Source organism: Cupressus sempervirens, chromosome 6 (genome assembly GCF_028749045.1).
Source record: "Cupressus sempervirens isolate cs-2001-9-10 chromosome 6, ASM2874904v1, whole genome shotgun sequence".
NCBI classification, from domain to species: domain Eukaryota; kingdom Viridiplantae; phylum Streptophyta; class Pinopsida; order Cupressales; family Cupressaceae; genus Cupressus; species Cupressus sempervirens.
Window position 1 is genome coordinate 230,849,786 of NC_143123.1, and position 27,566 is coordinate 230,877,351.

General features: G+C 35.2%; 1 protein-coding gene across 1 annotated transcript; it reads right to left on the reverse strand.

The window, feature by feature from the left end:
- LOC149552100 (ras-related protein RABE1c) lies at nucleotides 1-26,227 on the reverse strand. Its single transcript, XM_089787571.1, has 8 exons — nucleotides 25,893-26,227; nucleotides 1,800-1,872; nucleotides 1,617-1,717; nucleotides 1,446-1,511; nucleotides 1,136-1,233; nucleotides 909-971; nucleotides 645-737; nucleotides 1-525 (listed from the first exon to the last, which is right to left on the reverse strand). The coding sequence occupies exons 1-8, from the start codon at nucleotides 25,963-25,965 to the stop codon at nucleotides 442-444; spliced, it is 651 nt and encodes a 216-aa protein (XP_089643697.1). The 5' UTR covers nucleotides 25,966-26,227; the 3' UTR covers nucleotides 1-441.
- Between the last annotated feature and the right edge of the window lie 1,339 nt (nucleotides 26,228-27,566).

A 27,566-nucleotide genomic window follows, 5' to 3' on the forward strand; every position in this document is an offset into this window, starting at 1 on the left:
TTGTAAAATTCTGTTCTCATAATTAATTTGGAGTGCTCTAAACAAAAAACACAAAGCACTACATCCATGTACATGAATGATCCTAACTAGGGTGTCACTAGACATGGGTATGACACTTACACTCTAGTAGAAATGTAAATCAGCTCAAAAGAATCTAGAAAAAATAATAATAAAGAGAAGACAAAAAGAATAAGTGATTGATGACAGATTCAGGTGTGCCTTCATGCCATAACAATACTACATCAATGCATGATGCAACCAGTATATATCAATCAATAATCCACTCACATTTCTCAAGACAACGGCCATCAGCTGAAACATTGGCAGCATGATAGATACAGAACCATCATCCCTAAGCCCATTAATTTGTATCAGCCCCCTGACATTAAAAGCCACTGTTTAAACTTTATACACAGGCTGAATACATAATTTTGTACAATTTCAAGATGTGCAGCAACTTGGTTTTTCTAAAGCTTTGCCTGGCCCTTTTGTAGGATCTGGTTTGTTGATCTTGATGGTCTGGGGCTGCAAGCAAATAAAAGAATGTTACATGCCACGTCTTACCGACAAAATACCTTCAATTAGCCAATTTACAAAAGATAGAAGACCAACCCAGAAACTGGAAAATGCTGAAATTAAATTACCTCGACTTTGGAGTCGCTTTCAGCGAGCCTTTGTTTAATATCCCTTGCAATTGTAAAGAAAACTTGTTCCACATTTAAGTTTGTTTTAGCGCTCTACAACCACACAATCATAAGATTTCATTAGAATTAATTCATCAAAAGACAGTCTACCCTGCTCTAAAGCCACAAGTCCAAATCAGATGCCTGTGACCAATTTGAAAACATAAAATGAACAAACACTTGAAGCCTCCATAAAAAGCAGTAAAAATTGAGAAGTTTTCTTACAGTTTCAAAAAACTTAATGCCAAACTCATCTGCAAGTGCCTGGCCCCGTGCAGTTGGCACAGCCTAATAGTGCCAAGAAATATTGATCAAGAAAAAGTCATTAAGAAAATAATTATATCTCCATATAAAATTACTTAATAAGCCACATAATAAAACAAACAGTGCAATCAAGTCCAGCACTGACACCCAAGGTAATTCAGCCAGTCACAATGAGATCAGCAACTTACTCTCTTGCTCTCATCCATATCAGCCTTGTTACCAACTAATATCTTATTCACATTGTCAGATGCATGCTGTTCAATGTTCCTAATCCAATTCCGAATGTCTCAAGAGGAAGAGTTAAGGATGACTTACTATATAAAAAGTTTCTTGATCATCTATAAACATCCTCTATCAATAATCACTGCCAAATAAAGACTGACAGAAACAAAATACTTTTCAAATTCCAAAATCAAAACATTCCGTAACACAAAAAGCACATTAAAATTGTCCACTACAACTCAAAATGATATTGAACCAATCTGATCACAAGGATACTATTGAAAGATGATTCATCAGTGACATCGTAAACTAGCAGAATGCCCATGGCACCTCGATAGTATGCTGCACAGCTCAGCAAGATCAGAAAACCAAACACAAATAAACAAAATAAGACTCCTGGTCCCAATCAATTTACAAAACCAACCAAATAGAAAATGAAAGAGCTACCTGTCGTGATTGTTCGAAAGCGCTCTTGACCAGCAGTATCCCAAATTTGCAACTTGATCCGCTTACCATCAAGCTCAATAGTCCTTATCTTGAAGTCAATCCTGACAAGGTGGACAACATTAGCAGAGTTGAACCATTCTAATGAAACTTGGAATTAAAGAAATATCAAATTGCATGTCATACCCTATGGTAGTTATGAAACTGGTTGTGAATGAATCATCTGAAAAGCGTAGGAGGAGGCAACTTTTACCCACACCTGTATATAATCAGACAAAATAAACTTATCATCATACTTAAAAAGCTACAGTCTGTCTTCAGTGAATACAAGGTGTGGATTGTGTTAACAAATGGCAGCTACAATCTTCATGTGACCAAAAATTAAATGTTTCAAATCCAATTACAACAATCAAGATTAAAATTAGAATGGAGACACTTTGTCAACGTACAATGTTCAAGAATGTACCTCAAATGTAAACAACTTTGACCATTTTCCTGCATGTTTTTGGTCTGCTATTACTTTATAAAACGACAAAAACACAGGCCCTCCTGCAATATTGCAAGGAGCCAAAAGCCAGGCCCCGAGGCATCAATTTCTATATTACAGGTGAGGTCATGGAAAAGATTGCCCAGGCAATCTTTCTACTATTTATAAGAGTTTAATAGGCCCAGGCACCAATATCTCATGGTTCTTAACCTTAAACTTCCCTTATTTTCTGTCTTTTTCAGCAGTCAATCTCTTCAATGGATTCCATTGTACAGATTCACATCAGTATCTAAGCCTTAGCAGGTGTAAGGACACCAATAAAACCACACTTAAAAAAATCTCCAGTATTTCGACAAGGATAACGTCCCCATCCCTGTACCTGCAATTTTGGGTGACTACAATTCTATATAATATGGCCTTACATTTTATTCATTTACTCATGTATATATCCTAAAATTAACTCATGCATATTCATTTATTGTCACCACCAAGTATCTGCACCATATTCTCCATGTAACTATGATAATAAAGCTCTCAGGCATCCTAAGGCTCAGTGTCAGACTTGTAAGCATTCCAAAATTACTTACCTCACTATAAAAGGACATGGAAACATCTTCGTCCCTGGATATGTTTTTAGGCTAGTCAGCTTACGGAAGTAACAAATTATTTAAAATCGTAAATGTTGCCTTTTTCCTAGAAACTTCCTCAAGGCAATTATAAGGACTTTTATCTTCATTTTGAAGGCTAATTCATTCAGTTCATTTCTTCTTGTAAAAATCTTCCTTTTGGCTTCAACTTGGTTTCAGCTTCATTCCAAGGATGCAAACCATTGTGAATTCAATAGTTGGAGGACAACCTAGCTCAGCCATTGGAGGTTGTGACAAGGATCTTTGTGCTCATCAACAAAAATGGGTGATTTTCTGGAGCAAAGTGTTTGATTTCATTTTCAGATTTGGGGCAGACATGTTCACCATCCTCAGAGAGAAGATTTTGATGCTAATTATAACCATTTAATTAGTGCTTTGCCCTAAAGATTCAAGTGTGATTATCTAAAGGAGATTTGTGAGTTGTCAATGATTTTGATGCTAGTTATAATTATTTAATTAGGGATTTTCCCTAAGATTCAAGATGTGACTATCTGAGGGAGATTTGTCAGTTGTTGAAAGCCTTTTCACCATTTGGGGCAGCAAATGGAGCAGAAAACTCTAGCCGGTTTTATTGCAGACCTGAGCACCTCAATTTGGAGTTGAGTTTTAGGGCCTTCATTATTCATTGCACTAGGTTTGGGACCCTCATTTTGGATGTTATTCGTTGGCTATCATTTCAAGGACAACTTTGCATGTTTGGTATTGTATAAACCATTGTTCCCAAACTCGCACTCAGCAAGGCCAACTAGACCCATGGCTCAGCTAGGACTCGGTAAAATGAAAAAACCCTTGAAAATTAAAGATTTGAACAATTGAAAACTTATTTCATGCACCCTTTATTGAATGTAACTTAAAAGCACTATATCGTCATCAAATAGAAGCTAACATACATAAATAAGGAACATAAACAATAATCCATCCCTTACGTAAATTGTAAATTGTAGCTGAAGTAAATAGAAAACATAGGATCATATGACATAGATATATAAAATCATATATGTTTTCAAATCATAAATGTATGTAAGATCCATAAAACCAATGACATCAAATCATAAATGTATGTAAGATCCATGAAACGTATGTGTAACTATTAAGTGTAAAGTGTAAAATAGTAACACTTTAATCAAAAAAAAAGCATATATGCTTAAAAGTTAAAACTCATTCTCATCCTCATAGGTAGCCTCGGTCTTTGATTATCTTCTACACCTGCTACAAAGGTGTCTAAGGTAGAGGTCATAGAGGACTGAGTAGCCATAGCCCCCGCATGTGAGGTGGACACATGATCCACATCAATAGGGCGTGTGCATGTGCCTCTTCCAAAACCTGCTCTATCCTCCTCTTCCAAAGCCACAACCTCAACCTCTATACCTACCTAGTCAAGGTCCTCCTCAGTGAAGACTAGATTCAACTTTGTAATTTAGCCTTAATGTTGTACTTGTAAATGAGACTATTGTTTTTCTTTTCCTTATTTTAGATAGACGGTACCAAATGTTTGGGCCCTCAACCCCAGATCTTCAAAAACTTGCCATCCGTATTTTGAGTCAGCCAGGTAGCACTTATGGATGTGAGTGCAATTGATCCATGTTCGAGTACATCTACTCAAATATGCAAAATAGGTTGTCTATGGAGATGTTGAATGATCTCGTCTTTGCTCATTACAATCTCTGCCTTATGGACAAAAACTCCTCTTCGATCACTTTGGAGGAGATCTATCCAAAGTCAGAGTGGCTAATTGAGGCTTACGGATCTACTCTTCACTAAGGAGGACCTTCACCAAGTAGATATAGAGGTTGAGGTTGTAGCTATGAAAAATAAGGACAGAGCACGTTCTAGCAGACACACGCACACACACATGCCCTGTTGATGTTGATCATGAGTCCACCTCACATGTGGGAGCTAGTGCTACACAATCCTCTAGGACCTACCTTAAATGCCTTTGTAGCAGGCAGACAGGATACTCAAAAGCTAAGGCTAAGGCTCTAGCCAAGCTTGAGGATGAGGCTTGAGCTAGAGCTTGAGGAACTATGGTTTGCCAAGTTTGCACTGAGTTTGAGTTTGGGAACTATGGTATGTAATGAAAGCAAGAGGAATTGGATCATGAAAGGTAAATCTAGAAAATGGTCAATGCATTGTTTTTAGAATCCAGCAATATCTAACACTGATATAACAAAGCATGCATGACATAAGTTTTAAATTGTTAAAATCTCTAAATTTCAAGGGTTTTTTTCATTTTGTTGAGTCCTAGACCAGTCCCAATCGTGAGTCAAGTCGACCTTGCCAAGTTTGCGCTAAGTTCGAGTTTGGGAACTATGGTATGTAATGGAAGCAAGAGGAATTGAGTCGTGAAAGGTAAATCTAGAAAATAGTCAATGCGTTGTTTTTTGAATCCAGCAATATCTAACATTGATATAACAAGGTCGCATTGGCATTGAATGAGCGTACTTTATTATTATAATTTGATATATACAATAGAGATAAAAGGCTCCATTTATAAGAGATTGCAAAACAATGCTTCTATGTGAAACAATCATGAACTAAAGCCAAAATTAGAAACTAGACTAAGATAACCATCATAGAAACATTATAAGATTGTTGAAAGTTGAAAGTAGAGCAAAAAAATGAACTAACTAGACTAAGATAACCATCATAGAAACATTACAAGATTATTTTAACTATCCCTAAATAAGTTAATGGTCATCGTTAAAACTATCCTATGGAAGAAATAATCTGCAGGTCTTTTTGTCAGCAAATTATAGAAGGTTGCCCCCTTTCTCTTCAAAATGCTAAGCAACATGAGCTTCTTGTTGAAAGTTGAAACCCTCCCTAGTTCTATAGAAATTATGGATATGACCAAGAAAGCCACAATCCTTCCCATTTGATGTTCAATAACAAAACTTCCCCCCCTTTTACCCAAAGACACCAAAGATCAACTTCTCGATATCAAATTTTGAGGATAAATCACCAACCCATTGACTAGTTCAGAAAAAAAAAAAAAAACCACCATGATTTTGTTCAAAAAATTGTCAAATACATTTGCAAATGAGCACTATAACCCAAAAAACATGAAACCGTGATTTCTGTGAAAAAATTTGTAAGGAGAAAATAAATAAAAAACCTAGCCATAATTTTTTTTAAACAATTATAAACCCGTCGAAAAAATCACACAACTGCAAGCTTGGAAAGTAGAGCAAAAAAATGATAGCTTGCAAGCCCCGATCTGATGGCGCTACAAACATTGACAAGCATGAATCCTAATGTGCACATTGAATAGTCTCTAAATTCAAAAAAAGATTGACAAACATGAATCCTGATGGGCAAGTTGAATGGTCTCTGAATGCAAAAAAAGGTTGCAAAAACCCTAGTAGAATAAACCTCAAGCAACCTAACATAACCTTAGCCACAACCTAACATTGCACACCCAAATTGCGAAAAAAATTTGACAAACACAAACTGAACTTGCAAGTTGAATGGTCTTCAAATTCAAGAAAGGCTGCAAAACCCTATCAAAATAAACCTTCAGCAACCTAATCGCACAACTTTACAATGCACACCCAAATAACAAAAAAAAAAAAAACAATCAAGGAAGCAGGCACTCAACATTTGTTGTAGTATAATCAACACAGATGTCAAGGAAAGAAAGCGTGCTGAGAATAATTCACATGAACTAAAAACAAACCTGCTGCCATTAACAAAAATGGTAAACAAAAAACCAAAGGTCAAGAGCAATCGCAGGAGTCGTTGCATGGGAGGAAACTTTACTGGGTCAGCGCATTTAAAACCCTCAATGACATCAAAAAAAAAGCATCTCCAAAAAAATGCACGCACTTGTCAGCAAATCACAAGACAAAAACAACTGAATACCTCAAAAACAACACCAATTAAAGACATCACAAAACCTCAAAGACAACACAAAAAAGCCACAAGTCGTCAAGTGGGTCGAATACCTCAAGATTTAGGTCATGTTGTAACCCTATATTTTTGCAAAATTTAGTGTTCTGGATTCCATGCTAGGAAGTAGAGTTTCTCCATACGATAATGTGCATCATCTACAATCAAGTAGGTGCTCCTATTTCAAACTTCCCAAAATAGGTGTTTATACATATACCAAGTGGTGGATCTCCAGGCATGTATATGTTTTACAATTTGCAGGTACAGAATCATCTCAGGCGAGTACTTTTGGATAATAATTTCTTTACACTAGAGTATTCTTATATCAATCTATCTATTCTACCACATTTTGTATGTTAGCACACAATTTTGCAATTGATTTTGCTTTATTACCTTATATAAGTCTAGAAATTTTGTGCACACTTATGATATTCTTTGATATTTGCCCAATTAGATTGATATCATTACTATAAGAATAGTTACTATTGATTCCTCATGTGCATGATTGAATATGATGAGCAGTTATCAAGACAAAGGATCTATGTGTGATGTAGCCCTAAAAGTCTAATGCATCAAAGTAGCATCTAGGCAATGGCATGGAACCCAAGCATTGGAATAAGCAATTTTGGTCTTTGAATCGAGCCGCTTAGACTTCTCTAGAGTTTACAACAATGAAGTTTCAAATATCGCAAAAACCTACCACAATAACAAACACAAGCCAAGGTCAGAGAACAATCAAAATAACATACTCCAATAAGTTGAACAAGAGCAGAAATGCATGAGCATGAGGAAGATATATACCGACAACAGAATGAGCAAGTGAAGGTTGGTATAGGGCTAACATACACCGATGGACTCATCAGATAAGCACAACACTATGAGAGAGAAATTGGAGTCATGCCGACCCTCAATGGATCTAGCAATATACATTATACATATGGAAATCACAAATGAGGATGTAAGATCATCAAAGAAAGTCTCCCCGATAATAGTTATAGGAATAGCTAACAAAGTCGACCAGAAAATATAAACATGTCTCCAATAGCCGATAGACTTATCAGTATAAGCTATGGTGACATGATATCATATAAACAATGAAATTGTACCAGAGCACCTCTTGGCAATGAGATGAATAGTTTTACACTACTAGGAGATAAACCTACTCTGACACCCAATAAAACTATTGGAATAAGACATGTCGATAAGTGGAGAAAGAGAACAATGGGTTATGTAATGTCAGCAGGTTATTGAGCACAAGTGTACAAGATCGTTGGGAAACACATGTAGTCATGACAAATAGAACATTAGAATAAGCTATACCAATATAGGAACATCAAAGTAAGATTACACAAGCGGAAAAACAATTTGGAAAATACACTGACACCCAATGGAGTTTTCGGCCAAATTTATGCTGATGAACATACCAAAAGAATTCAAAAAGATGCTATACCTATGGCACATTGTTTTCTTTTCTGCCAAGGTTGTTTTTCTTTTAAATATTTTGACTAGATGTCTCCATGGGAATGAATTATGAAGGTTACCAAAGAACACCATGATGTGAACCAATCAGCATAAGGATTTCCAAAGGCGATGTAAAGTTGTATCAAAATTGTTGACTGTACGTGTCAATTTTCTATTAGTAAGCTAGTAGTCATTAGTTAAGAATAGTTGTCTATCTGTCATGAAACAGTACGCCCTTCCATTTCAAAACCAAATCCTAATATATTTATAGGGGATCATTGTGTACAAAGAAATACGATCACAATCACTGCAACATTTTTGTATCAATTTTGGGTATTGTCGCTTGGGAATACGAATCTGGTGAATGCATTACAATTTGTACCCAATTGCTCATACTATGCTTATTTCAATATAAAGATCAGGTGTTATTCAATTCCTATAGTGTTTTATCAATTATTGATCTGTTCTCTATAATAAATCTATTGTTTTAGATTACTTCAATGTGAGATCTTGTATTATTATAATTTGAATTCAGTTTCAGTTTTAACATCAATTTGAAGGATTGGTTATCAAAGTTCAAATTGTCTTTACTCGTCTTTCAAAAGAGGGTTAAAATCCATAAGACTAGCCGTAACATCAGATTTAAATTAGTAATTCACATAGATACCTTCGAAGTGATGGTCTCCTTTGATAATGAGTTATTAAAACTGTCTTGCGAAGTTATACATAAGATCAATTATTTGAAATTATAACACCATTGAGAAGTGCAGGCACATGTCTAATGTTGAACTAAGCTATTATAATCAAGTAATCCCAAAGCAATCTCAATCGATTTTATATTATGTACAACTTACATTCACAACAAACAATTTTTTTTCAAAGCAATCTCAAATATATTAGGCATTCTTTTTATAAAGTTTACAAGCGTTCACAATTGATCAACCTTCAAGAATCATTGCCATCTTGAAGAGATTGTTGAAGAGTTAAATCCGCTATACAAAAGCCTCCACAAGTGTTCACAATTGATCAACCTTCAAGAATCATTGCCATCTTGAAGAGATTATTGAAGAGTTAAATCTGCTATACAAAAGCCTCCACAAGTGTTCACAATTGATCAACCTTCAAGAATCATTGCCATCTTGAAGAGATTATTGAAGAGTTAAATTTGCTATACAAAAGCCTCCAACAAGCAGATTGGGATAGAGGCGAAGGTTCACCCGCCTAGGTCTAGTGAACCCTACAATGCACAAAAACTTGATCAAGAGATCATTCACGTTCATTGGACAAAGCTGATTGTAAGTAAGTAAGTAAGTGGGTTTTATAGTCCACGACACTATGCCATAGTTTTTGGGTTTACATATGGTGACAGTGATATGGGACTACCTCGTATTCTTTTTCGAGAGACGCTTGGCGCTACAAACGAGGCATACATACCCTACCCCCCAGTGGGATTTGAACTTGTGACCTCTCTTTCAAGAGTACAAGTTCTCCACCACTAGGCCACAAGTGGTCATGGTTTCCAAAAAAATGTTGTTGAATTTTTTTAAATGTAGTCGCATGCAAGACGAAATCACAAGAATTTCCACAAGTTCGTGATAAAAGCTGGCATGAGGTTGGAGAAAATGGCAACCCAATAAGAGGTACCAAAAAAATTAATGAAAAATGCACAAAATACATCTGTAGCTGCAAATCCTTGCAACCAAACAAAAAATCACAAATCTAAAAATCAAATTTGTTAAAAAAAATCGACCAAAACTTCAAATTTTCATTTAAAATATTCCAAATAGGCAGCCATAATTTTTTTTTTTAATCACCAAAACTTAAAAAACACCATTGACCTGTTATAATACCATTTTATTATAAATATCAATTTACAATAGAGCCAAAAAGTTATATGTATAAGACTGTTTCTAAATGAAACAAGACGATTTCTCTAAATGAAACAATCATGAATTGGGGCCAAAACTTGAAACTAAGATGACCATTATAGTATTATTTTCATATAGTTCATGGCATGAAGTGTGAGGAAGGAGTAAGACCAAGGACAGGTGTGGATTTGTGCATGCCTAGCTCGTGAGTTCTAGAGTTGAGGGGATCGAAGCAGCTAGGGCATTGAAGGAAAGGTTGGTTAGGTGTTTATTTTGTGCAGTGTTATGATGTGATCTTGTTACGAACCATGTGGGAATTATTCAAATGACAGCTGGTATCAGTAATTGGTAGACATGTAAGGAGCTAGGCATTTAAATATTTGTATGTGGAGATTAATTTGGAAATATTAGAAGCTTGTATTTGTTATTGGTAATTTGCTAAGTTCATTGCAAGTATTTGTTTGAGGGTCAGCTAACGCATTGTGGAGATTGGGGAATAAAAAGGGTGAAAGAATATTTCCGGTTCAGTCTGCTGCAAGCTTTTTATTCATCAATACCTTTACTGCTGAAGAAAAAGGTTGTGTAAACTTTGAATAAAGTTTCCACTGTTGTGTGTGTTCTAAGAAGTTTATTGAGTTTTACATTTGAGTTGCCTTCTTGTTTCTAAGTCCGCTAGTGCATCATGGAAACTTGATAATAAAAAGGGTGAAAGAATATCCCAGGTTCAGTCTGCTGCAAACTTTATATTCATCAATAACTTTAATGCCGAAAAGAAGGGTTGTGTAATTTCTGAATAATGTTTGAAAAGTTGTGAGTTTTAAGAAGTTTTATTGAGTTTTGCATTTGAGTGGTGCTCAAACCGAAGTCAATGCTTCAGATGAATGAAGTTGGTGTTTCAAGGAGAATTACTCCTCAATTATGTAATTTAGGTTGGTGCCCATTTCGTAAATGAAAGTTATTGAGGTGTCCTGGATTTTTACCCACAAATGTTTTCCACATGTTCTCTCTATTCTATATCTTTGTTTCTGTGGTTTAATGTGATTTAATGATTAAATACTGACACCCCCATCCCACTTTCAGTATTTTCTATGTGCTCTTCAGGGAGGGCTGTAATGTCCCCATCTAAAAAAATAATTCAACAAGATGGCTACAATTGTGTGTGTGACCCGTCAAGTAACTCTTTTTTTTTTAAATGCAAATAGTGCTTCTTATTAAAAAGTTAAAAAAATAAAGGTGACACTTACAAATTATGTGGAGATAAAGAAATTTTTTTTAAATACTCTCCCTCGTTTGGGGAAGCCAGCTTATGTAAGAAAAAAATGTTTCCTTTATCTCTAGAAGCTTCTGCAAGGTCTTTACGAGGACTTCTATCATCATTTTGAAGGCAACATTCAGTTTATTTCTTGTTGTGGAAATTTTCCTTTTTTGTTACAACTTGGTTTCAGCTTCATACCAAGGATGAAAACTCTTGTGAATCAGTGAGTTGAATGCAACGTAGCTCATCCATTGGAGGCTTCATGCCAGGGATCTATCTGTGCTTCATTGTTGACTGATTGGTGAAAAGAGCAGAAAGTCTACGACAGATTTGAAGGTCAGATAGTAGGGCTTCTTCATTTGGCAGATAGGGCTATTATTTGCCTATTTCACCCAAGTTTATTGGTACCATGTTCCAGAAAGGAGGGGCAACTTGTCCTAAAGGACAAATCGGGTGATTTTGTAGAGCGTAGGTTTTGATTTTAGTTTCAAATATGGGGCAGAACTGTTCACTATCCTTGGAACAATGATTTTGATGCTGGTTATCATCATTTAATTAAGGCCTTGCCCAAAGATTGGAATGTGATTATCTGAGGGATATTTGAGAGTTGTTGGAAGACATTTTCACCATTTGGAGCAGAAAGGCCTGTCCTGCTTTATAACAAACATGAGCACCTCAATTGGGAGCTGGATTTTAGGCCCATTTTAAATAGTTATGCTAGGAGTACAAAACCTCATTAAGGGCATTATAATTTGACCATCATTACAGGGACAACTTTGCATGTTTGGTATGTGTAAAGTTATTAACCCTATAATTTAATCCTGTTCGTGGGCAGCAGACTTCTGAGCAAGTTGAGCATTAAATTCTGCATATCTATCTCTATATTAGCTCCAAAAAAATTAAAAATTTATATTCCAGTACTGAAAAATTCTGGGCAGCTATAAAAGTGGTTGTATGTTTATAAACTCGGAAAATAATCTGAAATATATTTCTTTCATTTGTAAATCTAGATCTAATTCTAAAATCATATCTGGTACTGTAATTGAGGTTTTTACATGCAAATACATTTCTAGAATTTTTGTTATCTCCCTATTTGGGGGTATTAAACATTAACAATAGGGTTACTGCCAGTGGTCAATACATTTGTATGGTTAAGGTTTAAGTAAAAGCTTCTGTTTGATATAGTTTGCTCAATATTGGGTTTATGTTATTTACTGAATATTGCTGTTTATGAACCAAACTGTTATTATCGTAAAGAAATCTGGGAAGGGCAAAGTGGAAGAGAGATAATGAAAATGAATGAAATGTGTTGATCCAAGACCAACCCTAATTCTTAGATATTCATTTTTGAAATAAGTAGCCTGAGAGAGGTATCTTGATTCTTTACTTTAGTAATCATAATTTGAGTGTTTTCCATTTCCAGCAGATAGTGTGGAAGTCTTTTACTCTGGGATAAAATTCCCATCTTTCTTTTCATAAGCTTGCAAACACTTTTACATCTATAGCAAATGATCTTTGGAATAACATCACATATGCTTGATGAAGTCCAGCTCATATTTTCACATGATTTTGAATTGCATCTACACTCTTTAGAAGTTGCATAAAAAATCACCCCCAAGTTCGTAATAAATATAAACTCATTCATTGGATTTAGATGCTCCTTGCAGCAGAATATAAAGATTATTTGTTTTTTCTTATTTTGTGCTGGTCTCAACTGCACTCCCGCTTCTCCATTCATGCAATCCCTAATGAGCACTCTTATTGGCAATTAGATAGAGAGATATTCTTCTAATGGTGACTTCAAAATTTTCTATTATAAATCAAATATAAACATGACAGTTAAGATGAAACAAGTCACCTATTTTCCCAGAATAACATACAACTAAGATTTGCAGCAGAGGAGAGATGATGAAAATAGAATGACATTAGAGATGAATTGGGTCAACTGAGTCAAACAAACACCAATTGATATGATTGTGCAATTGTTAGCTTACAGAGCAGATAGTCTACAAACAATATACACTAAAATTTGAAGTATGCTCTCTTTTGAGAAAATGTCTGCAATATGCTTCCTCCAATTACAACAAAAGAAACATAATATGGAAATTTCCAAGAGACGCAATGCAAGTATTTGAAGTCGATAAAAATTTACAGAATCAGTCAAAGTTCCAAAAGAATAAGAATAAAAGATAGATATAATCCAAAATTATATTCTGCAAAAAATCATTACAAATTCTTCAAGATAAAAAACCAGAACTAGTTTCGCACAATAAGCCATCATCAATTGGGCAAATCTAGAGAGACAAGAAAAGGAAAGAACTTCATGTAGACAATGAAGATGGATAGGGGTTTAAATACTCGCGCCTCTACCATGAAACACCACACCATGCAAATGAAGCGCCACACAAAGAAGGGTCAGCGGAAGGGACAAGGAAAGGGCACCCCTTTGTGTGCGGCTCATTTAAGTGTACACGCACCACTATGGTATACTGGCCAATGTAAGAGGGATACACCACAAGGGGTGTGAAACATAATGTGGGCCCAAACCATAAAGGGACCCACGTCATTAATATATATAACAAAGGTGCAAGAAATATTGATTTGTAAAAGAAGAACAGTCGGCTCTAATGGAGTGGTATGCATTAAAAACTTGTTAACCTGCCCTGAAGAAGAAAAGAACCCACATTTCTTAGATTTTGTCAACAAGTTCTTCAAAAAGGGACGTGACATACTATGGGTGCTTCTTGACATGGCCAATTAAGTATATAATTTAGGTTGGCCCCAAAGTTTAAACTTTAAAGCATTAGTCAAAGGGCTATAATCAAACTTCAAAACAAGAGCAACCATTTTTATCTCAGATGAACAATCAAGAAGATGAAAAAGAAGCATTGCATTAGTTAGCTTAGAAACTTTTTTTAAGCCAAAAAGAAGAAACTTCTTAGGATAGCCATAAGCGCACAATCTGGAATAAAGTTGTTTCTAGAGCTGCATTAAGTGAAAGGATCTGATTCTCTGAGGAGGTATCTCTTGAACTCACTCACAATAAAAGATGTCTTTGGATAAGGACGATGCCAAGAATAGTACAAAATGAAGTAATATTCTTTAGAACAAGAATAATCCCTTTACTCTAATATGAACCATCACAAAGATGATTGACAAGCACTATGTTATTTAGCTGAGAAACTTTTTTGAAGCAGGAAAAAAGAAACTTCCTAGGATAGCCATGAGCACACAATCTGCAATAAAAATATTTCTGAAGCTCCAAGAAACTAAAAGGATCTGATTCTTTGAGGAGATATCTCTTGAGCTCGCTCACAATAAAATATTTATTTTTTGTTGAGGAGCATGGCAAGAATAATACAGAATGTACGACATTAGGAGCAATGAAACTCGCACTCGCACCCTCCCCCAAAACCTCAAAGTATTGATCCCCAAGTTGTCCTTCCACCGAGTACTTATTAGAGTACTAAAGTAGCCCCACGTTTGTCATTGCATAATAATGCCACCATCGGGACGGGTACTTAATTTTTTCTATTTTAATTTTTATTTTTGGATGTTCCTATTAGGTATGTAATATGTTATTATGTTGAATGTTCAATGGTTCTCGTTTGTGTTGCAATTTTGCTATGTTCAAGTATTTCAATTTGGTATGTTTATTGAAACATCAATTCATAACTAGCATTTCAAGTTTTATATGTATAATATACAAGATGCTTCACCCAACCCCCGTTATACCCCTGTCATCCCAAAATTGAGGCCCTTTGTCTCCCCATCGCAACATCCCAACGTACCCAAGCATTGATGTTACACTAATTAGGAGGTTATTTATCACATTTAGTATCAAAAACACAACAAACTCTGACACGAACTCTCTTAAAGAAAGCAATGTCCAGAAGATTCACCAAAGAGGACAACAAGAGTAATTTTGATCTTAGGATAGAAACTCTAATACTAAGTAAAGAAAGTAGGCAAAGAAGATTTGTCAACTATCCAAATACCCATAGCATCATCCAAGACAAGATTAGAGCAATCAAACTAAGAGAAGAGTCACTTTTCTAGATGCCAAAGGAAACGGTAAGAATATACTACACCAAAATTATTGCACATGGATGTGCCCAAGTTGCTTGAAGAAGATGCCATCGAGCTCCAAAAAAATGTTTAGAAAGAACATGCTCTGAAAGTTGCATAATCATGTCGATCAATCGTACATCTAAATTGTGATTACTTAAGTACTCAACAATCATCTCTTTGCGGGTAGAGTGTGTGAAAAATAACTATGTAATTCAAACTTATAAAACTAATCACCAATAAGCAATATAGCAATGCACGACAACAAGAAAGCCAACACCATAACACAATGATTTTTGCTCCCAAGGAAAACTCTAGTTAAAGGGAAAACCCCAATGGGGATGATACCTACTAGATCAGTAGACATATATAAATAACCATGTTAGGAGTCGATACAATGCATTTAGTACAATTGCCCCTGTTAAAGGATGATCCATGTCAAAGGATTTGAACCCCTATTAGAAGATTCCCAACCACGTTAGGAGTTCATGAGAACAAAAGGCTCACTGTCCAAAGGATGAAGGTTAAATCCACCTTCAATAAGTCTTAATGTCTCAAAGGTGAAGGTTAAAGCCACCTTTTGGATCTACAAATCCAATAATCATGAACCAACTGAACGACAACACACTTGCCTTTACAATTCCTTTTAAGTCCAATAGGAATGATAGATTTCATTCATACCTCCTCTCAAAGCATTTAACAATCTTTCTGCTCTGCTCTAATAATCCAGCATTAAGGCTCACATACATATCAATCACTCCACACATCCCAAATGAAGGAAATTACATTCCTTTATACCAATTACAAACAAGCAATTGGGTCAGCCTGTTAGGACTTCCCAAATGCACAAAATAAATAGATAGAACCACAATAAGGCATGCACACCTTCTTAAACACTAATACAACCATTACATAGAATAATCCACACGCTACGATCCATAATTAATGCTTGAAAGATCAACTCACTACATCATAATGATGGCTACCAAGATAATATACCACATGTGACACACTAGCGAGCATTCCAACATGAACCAAATGATCCACAAATCCGAAAATATGACAACAAACTCCTCTAACATCTTCTATGCTTGCAAACCTTAAATCCAGCTTACCAACAAGTTATATCCAAAATATTGCAACTATCTTTGGCATGGTTCCCTATCCACTAGCCTACAACCAATCTTTACCAAATGAATTGAATCCCATTCAATACAACACATAAAGAGTTGCGACCTTAGACATAAGATCTACACTTAGTAACACAAAACCATGATCGCATATATAGGGTTGTCGAACATTATTTGTGATGTATTTATCAATAGCCTGCAACATACAGATTCTAAGTTTGCCTTCACTCAAAATACATATGTTGGCATTAGTGACAAAACCAATCATCAATACAACATGTCAACCATCACAACAAGCTCTCCATATCTCAACAATATACCCCATTGCTAACAATCTCTACATTTGGTATTAACAACAACATATGGTAAAAAGACATCAATCTAAATGTAGCACTTGAATACAACATTTTGAATATCCTCAACATAGACAACTTCCCATGGGCATACCTCCCCTAATGAAGGTTTTTCACATCAGTCTCTCCCCCTTTCACATCAATGGAAAAGGGTGCCAAAATGATGTCAAACGTTTGAAACAATGATCTCTCCCCTTGTATTAACAATCTCTCCTAATTGATTTCTTCCCTTACAAAAGGAATACAATTCCTCTGAGCTAACCACTGCTTGGATCAAGCCAATCTACAATCACAAAACGCAAATCAATGCCAACATAAATTGTTAACCATAATTGACCAAAAGAGCTCTCAAATTTAGCTTTTCTTAATGCGACACTCCACCTTATGAGCACTTTCAGGCATTACATCCAAATGTATGAATGTGTTTTGCTCTTATTTGGATTGATGCATACCTACATCGATTAATCCTTGCAAGGCAGGGCCACCACCCCAAGCATGCCCCTTAAAAGCTCAAAGGTGTCTTTGCACAAAGGCTTAGTGAAAATGTCTTCAATTTGTTCCTTTGTGCTTACATATTCCAATCTTACTTCCTTCACTGCCACTTTCTCTCACGGAAAATGATACTTTATGGACATGAACTTAGCTTTTGAATGTAAAACAAGATTCTTTGACCTATTTATAGTGTTTGTGTTATCACAATGCATGACAATAGGCTCATTAAAGGATATACTAATGTCCTTCAAAAAAAATTCATCCAAATTAATTCAATATAATTATTTGCAATGGTAAAATACTCTGCTTCTAAAGTAAAGTGTGTTGTACAATCTTGTTTCTTACTTAGCCATGAAACCACTCTCCCACTTAGAAAGAATGTTCCTCCCCTTGTAATTTGCTAGTCATTAATGTTTCCTACCCAATTTGCATCAGTATATGCACACAAGGTAAAATCATTAGATATATCATACCATAGAGCATATTCCATTGTCCCTTTCACGTATCTAAAAATTCTCTTTACAACTTTTAGATGAGATTCCTTAGGTTCTACTTAAAATCTAGCCATAATTCCATCTGCATTTGCTATGTCAAGCCTACTATGAGTTAGATATTGCAATCCTCCACTCTGAAAGGTGTCAAGTGAATCATCAACAAAAGTTAACTTACATCCAATTACCATAAAAGTCCCAACTGGTTGACAATTTTCTATTCCAAACTTTGCTAACAAATCCTTGAGATATTTTGCTTGTGATGTGAATATACCATCCTCATTCAAAGTTATTTGTAAACCAAGAAAAGATTTCATTTGTCCTATCAAAGACATCTCAAGTTCGCTTTTTATTTCGTCAAAAAAAAAATTGTTCATTCATCAGTTTCGCAAAAAAATATGTTGTAAACAAATAATTCAATGATCAAAATGCCTTCAAGATTAATTCTCAAATATCAATTATTGTTTGCACTACCTTTCTTGAAACTAAAATTTAATAAGTACATGTCTAACCTCGCACACCAAGATCTTGGAGATTGCTTTAATCCATACAGTGCTTTCTACAATTTCCACACCATATCTTTCGAATTTGTCAAAGGAAATCCATCAGGTTGCTCAATGCATATTTCCTCTTCCAATTCTCCATTCAAGAAAGCAAATTTGACATCCATTTGATATGCTTCAAAATCCTCATTAGTTGCATATGCCAAAAACATACTTACTACTTCAATTCTAGCCAAAGGAGCAAAAGTTTCCTCAAAATCAATACCTTACTGGTAAAATAACCTTCACATACCAATCTTGTCTTGTTTCTCACAACCTCATCTTGCTCATTCATCTTGTTCCTAAAGACCCACTTAGTTCCTAAAACATATTTGTCTTTAGGCCTACCAACCAATTCCCATGTTTATTCTTTTCAATATTTATCTCTTTTGTCATTGCATTAACCCATGATTCATCTTTACATGCTTCATTTGTACTCTTAGGTTCAACTTGTGAAATCAAACACAACTCGTTCCTCGATCTTCGTCTGGTCATTACATCACTTCTTGCATTTCCAATTATCTGATCACCTAAATGATCTAAAGATACATACATCGGTGTCCTTGGTCCCCTTGGTTCTTTAATCTCCACTTGTAGCCCATTGTCAATTTCAAAGAATTGCTCTTGCTCTGTATTCTAATTCTAACTTGTGCTAGCATAACTTGCTTCTTCATTTGAGTCATAATCAAATGTTCTTTTTTGCCACTTGAAACCTTTCACCAATCTTCTCTATTTGTGTTCTCAACTATCTTCTTCATTCTTAGATTATAACATTTGTAAGTTTTGTTTTAGTGGAATAGCCAAGTAATATCCCTTCATCACTTCTAGGATCAAACTTTCCTATCTTGTCACCTCTTCTAATGTAGCATTTGCTTCCGAAATTTCCAAAGTATTCAAATGAAGGTACATGACCAAACCAAAACTCATAAGAAGTTTTACATGTCTCATGTTTTATCTAAACTCTATTCAAGGCATATATTGTAATATTTACTACTTATCTCCAATGTACATGTGGTATATTTCCTTAAAGCATCATGCTTCTTGTTTTATCAAGAATTGTCCTATTCCTTCTTTCTACTACACCATTATATTGCAGTGTCCTAGGGGCTTTAGTTTCTCTAAATTTGCCATGCTCTACACAGTATGCCTTAAATTATCATATGTAAATTTCCCTCCTTTGTCTGACCTAAAGCATTTTATCTTCAATCCTGATTCATTCTATACTTCAACTTTACAAATCTTGAACTTATCAAAGGGTTCAAATGTTTCTTTTAGAAAACCAAACAGCATTATCCTAAAATAATCTTCAACAAAAAGAATAAAGTATCTATTACTATAATATTTTCATCTTTGTAAGACAATATAGATCTATATGTACCCAATCCAACTTTCCTTTGGTGAAAAATGTTGTGCCTTGAAAAGTGTTCCTCGTATGTTTACCCATAACACACTCTTTGTACATCATGTTAGTAGGCTTTACAAGTTTAGAGAAATCTTGGATTGCATTACAATTATTGATCATTACCATGTTTTCAAAATTTACACAATAAAATCTTCTATGCCATAACCAACTATCATCAATCTTGGCAACAAAGCAACTCACCTTCAAATAAAGTATCTCTCACTGTAATATTTTCGTCTTTGTAAGACAATATAGATCTATATGTACCTGATCCAAATCATCAATCTTTGCAACAAAGCAACTCACTTTAGAATAATGTATCTCTCTGTAATATTTTGATCTTTGTAAGACAATATAGATCTATATGTACCTGATCCAACTTTCCTTTATCAAAAAATGTTGTGCCTTGAAAATTGTTCCTCGTACGTTTACCCATTACACACTCTTTGCACATCATGTTAGTAGGCTTTACAATTTTAGAGAAATCTTGGATTGCATTAGAATTACTTATCATTACCATGTTCTCAAAATTTACATAATGAAATCTTCTATGCCATAACCAACTATCATCAATCTTTGCAACAAAGCAACTCACCTTGGAAGGATTTAATTCGAAAACATTGCCTAATTGATCTCTGATTAAACATCTTTCATCTCTAAATTGCAAATGATAACCCCCATCTACAAGTTGTCCAACATTTAGAAAATTATGATTTAGACCATCAACAAACAAAACATTACCAATATTAATTTTACAATCAAGAATTATAAAAACTTTTCCCTTAATCAAGCAAGGAGGATTGTCACCAAATCTGACAACACCACCACCATACAACTTCAACTCAACAAACTTATCTTTGCAACTTGTCATGTCATGTGAACATCCATTGTCTATAATCCATTTTGATTTCTTCTCAACATGTGAAACTAAATCTTTCTCTTCATCAACAAGACTTTCCTATAAATAGAAACAAATCCTATTTCATCATAATTGTCCTCAAAATTAATATCTAATTCATTTTCACTAGCATGGTAACATTCCTTTGGAATTTTTGACTTACAGGGCTTAGGCCTGTACTTAGGCACTCTAGTAGGACATTTAGATGCACAAAGTGACCAATCTTGTGACATGAAAAACAAATCAATGTTAATTTCCCTTCATACTTTCCCTTACCTAAGTGTTCTCTCTTTGCAACCAAAGCCACAAGTTCTTCGAGCTTCCATTCTTCTTCCTCTATCTCTACCCAACCCTTAGCATATTCTACACTAGCTCTACTAGTGCTCACACTCTTTGTTAGTATTAGTTTACCCTTGAGAACAATAACTTAGGGAAAGCATCTTTTAATCTAGAAGTTTCAAAGGATTGTAACTTACCAATCAATGTGTCCTTATTGAATCCTAAAATGAGAGAGAGCACTTTCTCAATAGCATTAATCTTTGTTTCATTGACTGGTGTAAAGGATATGAGAATCTTCTGCACAATTTCTTCTTCTATTATGTTTCCACCAATATATCTTATCCCTGTAACTCTTTGAACATAGGCTCTAACTGACTCATCCTCCTACATTCTTGCAATCAACTTTGTTTGCTTTGTGTACTAGTCTCCTTCATACAATGTTTCCAATTTTGTCTAAATCGCATATTATGAGTCCAACAATTTCACTTCTGCAAATTTTGCTTTTGATAATGCATTGATCAATGCTTCTCTTGCTCTTATATTACATTGGAATTTTTTTTTCCTCATCTATACATGAAGATAAACCATTCTCTAATTTATAGCCCATGTAAATCTCTTCTTCATAATCATCCAAAAATCATTGCCCATACAAACCAAGTGAATAATAATCGTGTTCTTCCAACTACCATAGTTATCTCCATCGAACTTTGGACTTTCCTTCTTGTACGCCATCTTGGATCTCCTCAAGTTGTTAAGCTTCCTTCTCAAAGAGGACCTCATACTCTGATACCTATTGTTAATAAGTCCACACCTCACAACTAAGGTGAATCAATAGTGATTAATAACTATAAAATTCAAACTTATAAAACTAGTCCCCAATAAGCACTAGAGCAATACACGACACCAAGAAAGCCAACACCACAACAGAATGATTTTTGTTCTCAAGGAAAACCATGGTTGAGGGGAAAACACTAGTGAGTACGATACCCACAAGATCTTGTACAAATATATAAAGATTCATATTAGGAGTTGATACAATGCATTAAGTACAACTGTCCCTGTTAAAGAATTCAAGAGTCAACACTATTAGGAGTTGATGAGAACAAAAGGCTCACTGCCCAAAGGATGAAGATAAAATCTACCTTTAAAAAGACTCAACCACCTTCTAAATCTACAAATCCAATATGCATGAACTAATTGAATGACAAAATGCTTGCCTTTAGAATTCCTTTGATTCCACTCTTAACTCTTCTCAAAGCATCTGACAATCTTAGATTCCACTCATACCTCTTCTCAAAGCATCTAACAATCTTAGATTCCAATAATACCTCTTCTCAAAGCATCTAATAATCTTTTAGCTCTGGTATGATAATCAAGCATCAAGGCTCGCATAAATATCAATCATTCTACATATTACAAATGAAAGAAATTATTTTCTTTTATACCAGATACAAACAAGTAATTAGGTCGGCCTACTAGGACTTCTCCAATGTACAAATAAATAAATATTAACCACACTAAGGCATACACCTTCTTAAACAATAATACAACCATTACATAGATTAATCCACGCGCTAGGATCCATAATTAATGCTTGTCAATAAAGATCAACATGCTATATAATCATGTCGGCTGCCAAGATAATATGCCACACATTACACGCTAGCAAGAATTCCAATACGAACAAAATGATCCACAATTGCAAACATACACGCACAACAGCCTTCTAACACATCTTCTATGCCTCACAAACTTTAAGTCCAACTCACCAACAATTTATATACAAAATGTTTCAACTATCTTTGGCATGCTTCCTAGTCCCCTGGCTTGCAAACAGTCTTTACCATCAACTAAAACTCATGAGAAAGACCTACAATTGAGATCTTAACGCAAAGAAAGAATCTAGAAGATGAAATTGATGCTCTTGCTGCAAAAGAATAAAAAACAGCAGAAAGAATTTAAGGTAGGTTCTAACACATAACTAGAGTAATTACAGATTTCAGACCATTACTTATTTTGTTTTTTTTCACTTGCAAAGAAACAGGTTTGTAAAAGGTATATTGGAATATCAAATGTCATGATACCACTATCAGGATTCAATTGTGTAGGTTTTGAGTCAAACTCATTTAACCATGTTTCATTAGTAGTGGTTCACAAGAACCCATCTCTCATGAGAATGAATTGGATACTTAGCATTCATTGCATCCAGGTGATGCTCACATATGTTTGATTCATTATTTGCAGCATAATACTTGTTCCCAGACAAATCTCTTTTTACTCTGATCTTGGAGGTCTATATGTCTGAAAGAAAAACACCTTTAACTCATTTGAATCTTAAATACAAGCAAGAAGACCTTTATATGGCTGAAGTAATTGAACATGCATTTCAAGATTGCCTGTCAAATAAATTAAGCGGGTTTTCCCTGATAAGGTTAACTTACAAATCAGTTCATTTTTATCCACAAACACACATACCAATTTTTCAAGGCTACTAGTAAAATAAATTATTTTCTATCCCTTAAATATCATTGGTAATTGGGACACATCTAGCCATAATTTGGATAACTTGTATCACCAGAGAACAAGGTAGAATCCAGCAGAAGCATGCCTACTCTAATAAAGCTCTTAGTACATGTGTAATTTGTAAAATGGAATAAAGTACATACTTGTGCCCAGATGAGCATACACAAGGTTTTGAAAAAATAACCCTCCTGAACTTTGTGACATTCAACAGATTGCAAATGATGTTGGTATAATGTCCAAATTAATGTTTTTGTGCAGTATGACAAATATGTCAATGTTGCATTTACTATTAACTGAAAAAGAATGAATCATACCAAGAAATGAAAAAGTTTCTAAAGCTCTTGTCCAATCAAGGAAATATAAGAGGAAACTATTTTAAGTCAGGGCAACAAATGATTGATAACTTTCATCCATCTTGTAGTGGACCCAGCCACGATTATGAAGAGAAAATGTCAAATAATAAGCATTGAAGATCTTTAATACCTCACTTTTTTTAAGAAATCCGGAATGCGAAACAAGCACATTTAGAAGTATTTAAAGATCATAACTTTGATATGTCTAAGATTGATCAGCTCCCAGAAGCTGGCAATGGCATCTAAATTTCAGAACGAAGGCTGCCAACATCCCAATGAACATGCAACAAGAAATCATATTTTTTTGTGGACGTGGAAATAGAATAACAGCTAGGCAGCATATATGCTAGCATTACAAAAGCCAAAGTTAATTGCAATGTGGTCACTACTGAACAAACATAAATGGCAAAGTGGTAGGGCATTTTTAGACGTATTTAACATCATAACTTTGATATTTCTAAGATTGATCAGCTCCCAAAAGCCGGCAATGGCATCTAAATTTCAGAATGAAGGCTGCCAACATCCCAATGACAAAGTGTATAGGTCATTGAAAAAACAGTATTCAATGCCAAGATGGCAGGTGCATAAGAGGTAGCCAAAGGGAGATGTGAAAGCCCCACATGTGAGCATGCAGGAAAGCATCGGAAAGGATATAGTCAATTAAGCATGCACCTTTATCATGTTTCAGCTTACAGACCTTCCCACACAGACCACAAACACAATTAATATTTTCAAGAAAATTAAAACTAATCCATCCTCCTTTATACAGTAAATAACTTACCAAAAAACAAATAATACCTAGTTAGTTGACAGGTTTGAATATCTATCATATCAGTCATCAAGCAAACAACACGGATCTATCCACATCCAAAAATTGTTTTAATCAAATCATTTCCCTTCAATTGTGTGTGATTTATCCTTGTCAATCAAAATTTGCATGGAAATTTTGTAATCAAGTGGATTATCCCAGGCTTACAAAAGTATGTTGGAAAGCAAATAGCTTCATAATGAATCGATAAGGCATCAAATAGCCATGAGAAGATCAATATTTTGAGTCCTCTAGGGTCCATGAAGAATTACATTAGAAGGTACGCATACCTAGCATCCCTGCAACTTGGGGACAAGAACAGCATGCTTGGAATTTCTACCTGTACCAAAAAAGCAAGCTTTAAGACAGAAAAGCCACAAACCTTGATCCCTGCATCTTGGAGGAAAGAAAAAAAAGCCAAAAGTCGTCTACCACCTCATACCCAAAATGCCAGCAATGCCCCAGAGAAGCCTTGGCGTAAACTCAGGGTCATCAGGCATGATAATTTCCCTAGCAGACCGTCTAATGGCATTGAGCATATCATTGCCCCTAATAGTATTATAAAATATGTTGTATGGTTATAAGCTTGTCTCCAGGAAGCAGTCGCTGCTATCACTTCATGCAGTAACTGAAATTCCCATAAAAAAAGCTTCTTTTGCAAATTAAAGGGCAGAAAATAGCTACTGTTGTGCTCACTCATAAATAAAATAAGCTTACAGTCGAAAGGGATTATCAATATGTCTTGATTATGTTCTCCGACCAGCTTAATCAAATAGCATACTGATAGTTATTGGGCGTTGCAGACAACAACGCAAAACACAACTGATTTTATTCTCGGAACAAACCATTTCCAAAAAACACATCATAATTCCTTAATGCGCTCCTTAATGATGAGCAGATCGATGCCCGGATTCATTCACCATGACCTCATCTTTGCGCGTAGTCAATGGTAACCACAGGAAACAGCAACAGTACACCAGTTTGAAACAGGTTGCCTACAGGTGCACGTACAGGAGCACCTAGAGGCTTTATTGCACTTAACGTATAACAGGGCCCCCGTCCGTGAGCCCGAGTTTCCTCCAAAGTATTCATACACAATCCACCCAAACCAAAACCAAGTCTTTCCTTCCGAAGTTTCAACAGACCCTTAGATTTGTAACTTTCAAGGCAAATTCTACATCAACTACCAATTCCGTTTCCGTGCGGCAGATTTCAGCGATAACAATTTACACTAAATGCGTTAAAAAAAAATCTTTCCGAAACCCTAGCACAAAAGACACCAAATTCGGCAAAGAAAGCTCCAAAAGAAACAGAAAAAGGCTGCGGCAACTCACCGCTGTCCCCGATCAGCAATAGTTTTATGAGATAATCATAATCCGCACGCGTTCTGGCGGGTCCTGTGGCCATCCCTGACAAAGCTCTTCAGCCCCCGGTCACCTGAGCCCTTGTAATACAACAGAACCCCGATATGCTTCGCTTCAGCGCCCGATCACCTGGATTGAAGCTCCGTACAGCACCTCCTACTGGTTCTGGTGGATTCGAGGGCAGCAGCAGCTGAAAGGGAGAGCAAATAGATGAACGGATCGCTAGAGCTGGGTTTCGAAACCGTGACCTTTATAGAGGATTCCCCCGAAGAACATGTCTTCCGATGATTGCAAAATGCGGATTCAATGGAAGCACCCAAAGGGGCAGCGCCTGTAGACCTTTTCTTTACCTTAACCATGGTTAAACGTAACCCCTGGTTTGAGCTGGTGTCGTGGAGTCCTTCTTTGGAGAAAATTGCATTTTGACCGTTGGTCTTAAATAAACACGGCTTTTAGATAGTTACTTGTTGACCTGTTTTAACCTTCCGTCTTGAGTTTAGCAGAAAAAAGAAAAGGCAACAAAATATCCATTGCTTCCACTTTCCCATACAAGAAAGACATAAAATTATATATTTAATGCACTCCGCGTACGGCCCATTCTGCACCCTTGACTTTCTCAAAACCGTCTACCTACACTCCATCCCTATGTCTTTGATTTTTATTTCATTTTTCAAGAATTAGAAACATCATCTTGATGGTTTTTTATTTGACCATATATGATCACATTTTCCATCAATCATGTTCTATGATCTATTATTACAATAAGTGAGCTTCAATTTATTTTTTATTTATCATAGTATCAAATTTAGAAATTATCATTGACAATTTATCATGAAATATAAAAATTTCATACATTTAACTAGAAAGGTTATTTATTTTTTTTAGATAATGTCATTTTCATTGTTATAAGATTAGGTGTGCACATTATGATTCTTTGTTTAAGAAATAATTGTATTCATATTTTTTAATATTGATTTTTATATTTAACAAATCTTGATTCTTGGTGGTTTCTTTTTTATTTCATTGTATGTATTTATTGATAGTTGACCATGTATCCAAATTTTAACATGGATGATGGTCTTTCAACTCTTTAAAATGGAAGGGTGGTTTTCAAAGCACTCTTTGGTTTAAGTCTTATTCTCCCATGATTTAGACTCATAGTGAGAATGACAATCTTATACATTAACAAGTACATAAATTGGCATACTATTATATGGGATTTTGAAACTATTTTAACCTCGTCTCTTAAAAGAGTGATTAGTTTTTGCATGTAAAAAGTCTCAGTTCTTGGTGTTTTCTTTGTGAAATTTCAACTTCATAAATAGTTACTTACCTATGACTCTAAATTTCAACATAAAAATTGATTTGTTGTGTCTTTAACTTAAAATTAAGAAGATAGTAATCAAAAAGTTGCAATCTTGTGTCTTTTTCTCTTATGATTTAGACTCGTGGTGAATGTGTAAATCTTATGCATTGACTAGTATACAAAATGGCATACTTTTCCATGAAACTTGGAAATTAAATTAACCTTGTCTCTCAAAGAGAGATAGACTTTTAGATTTATATGTCTCAAGTGGTGGTGGTTTCTTTGTGAATTGTTCAACTTCTTATGATGTTTTAATTATCCTTAAAATAAATCGAATA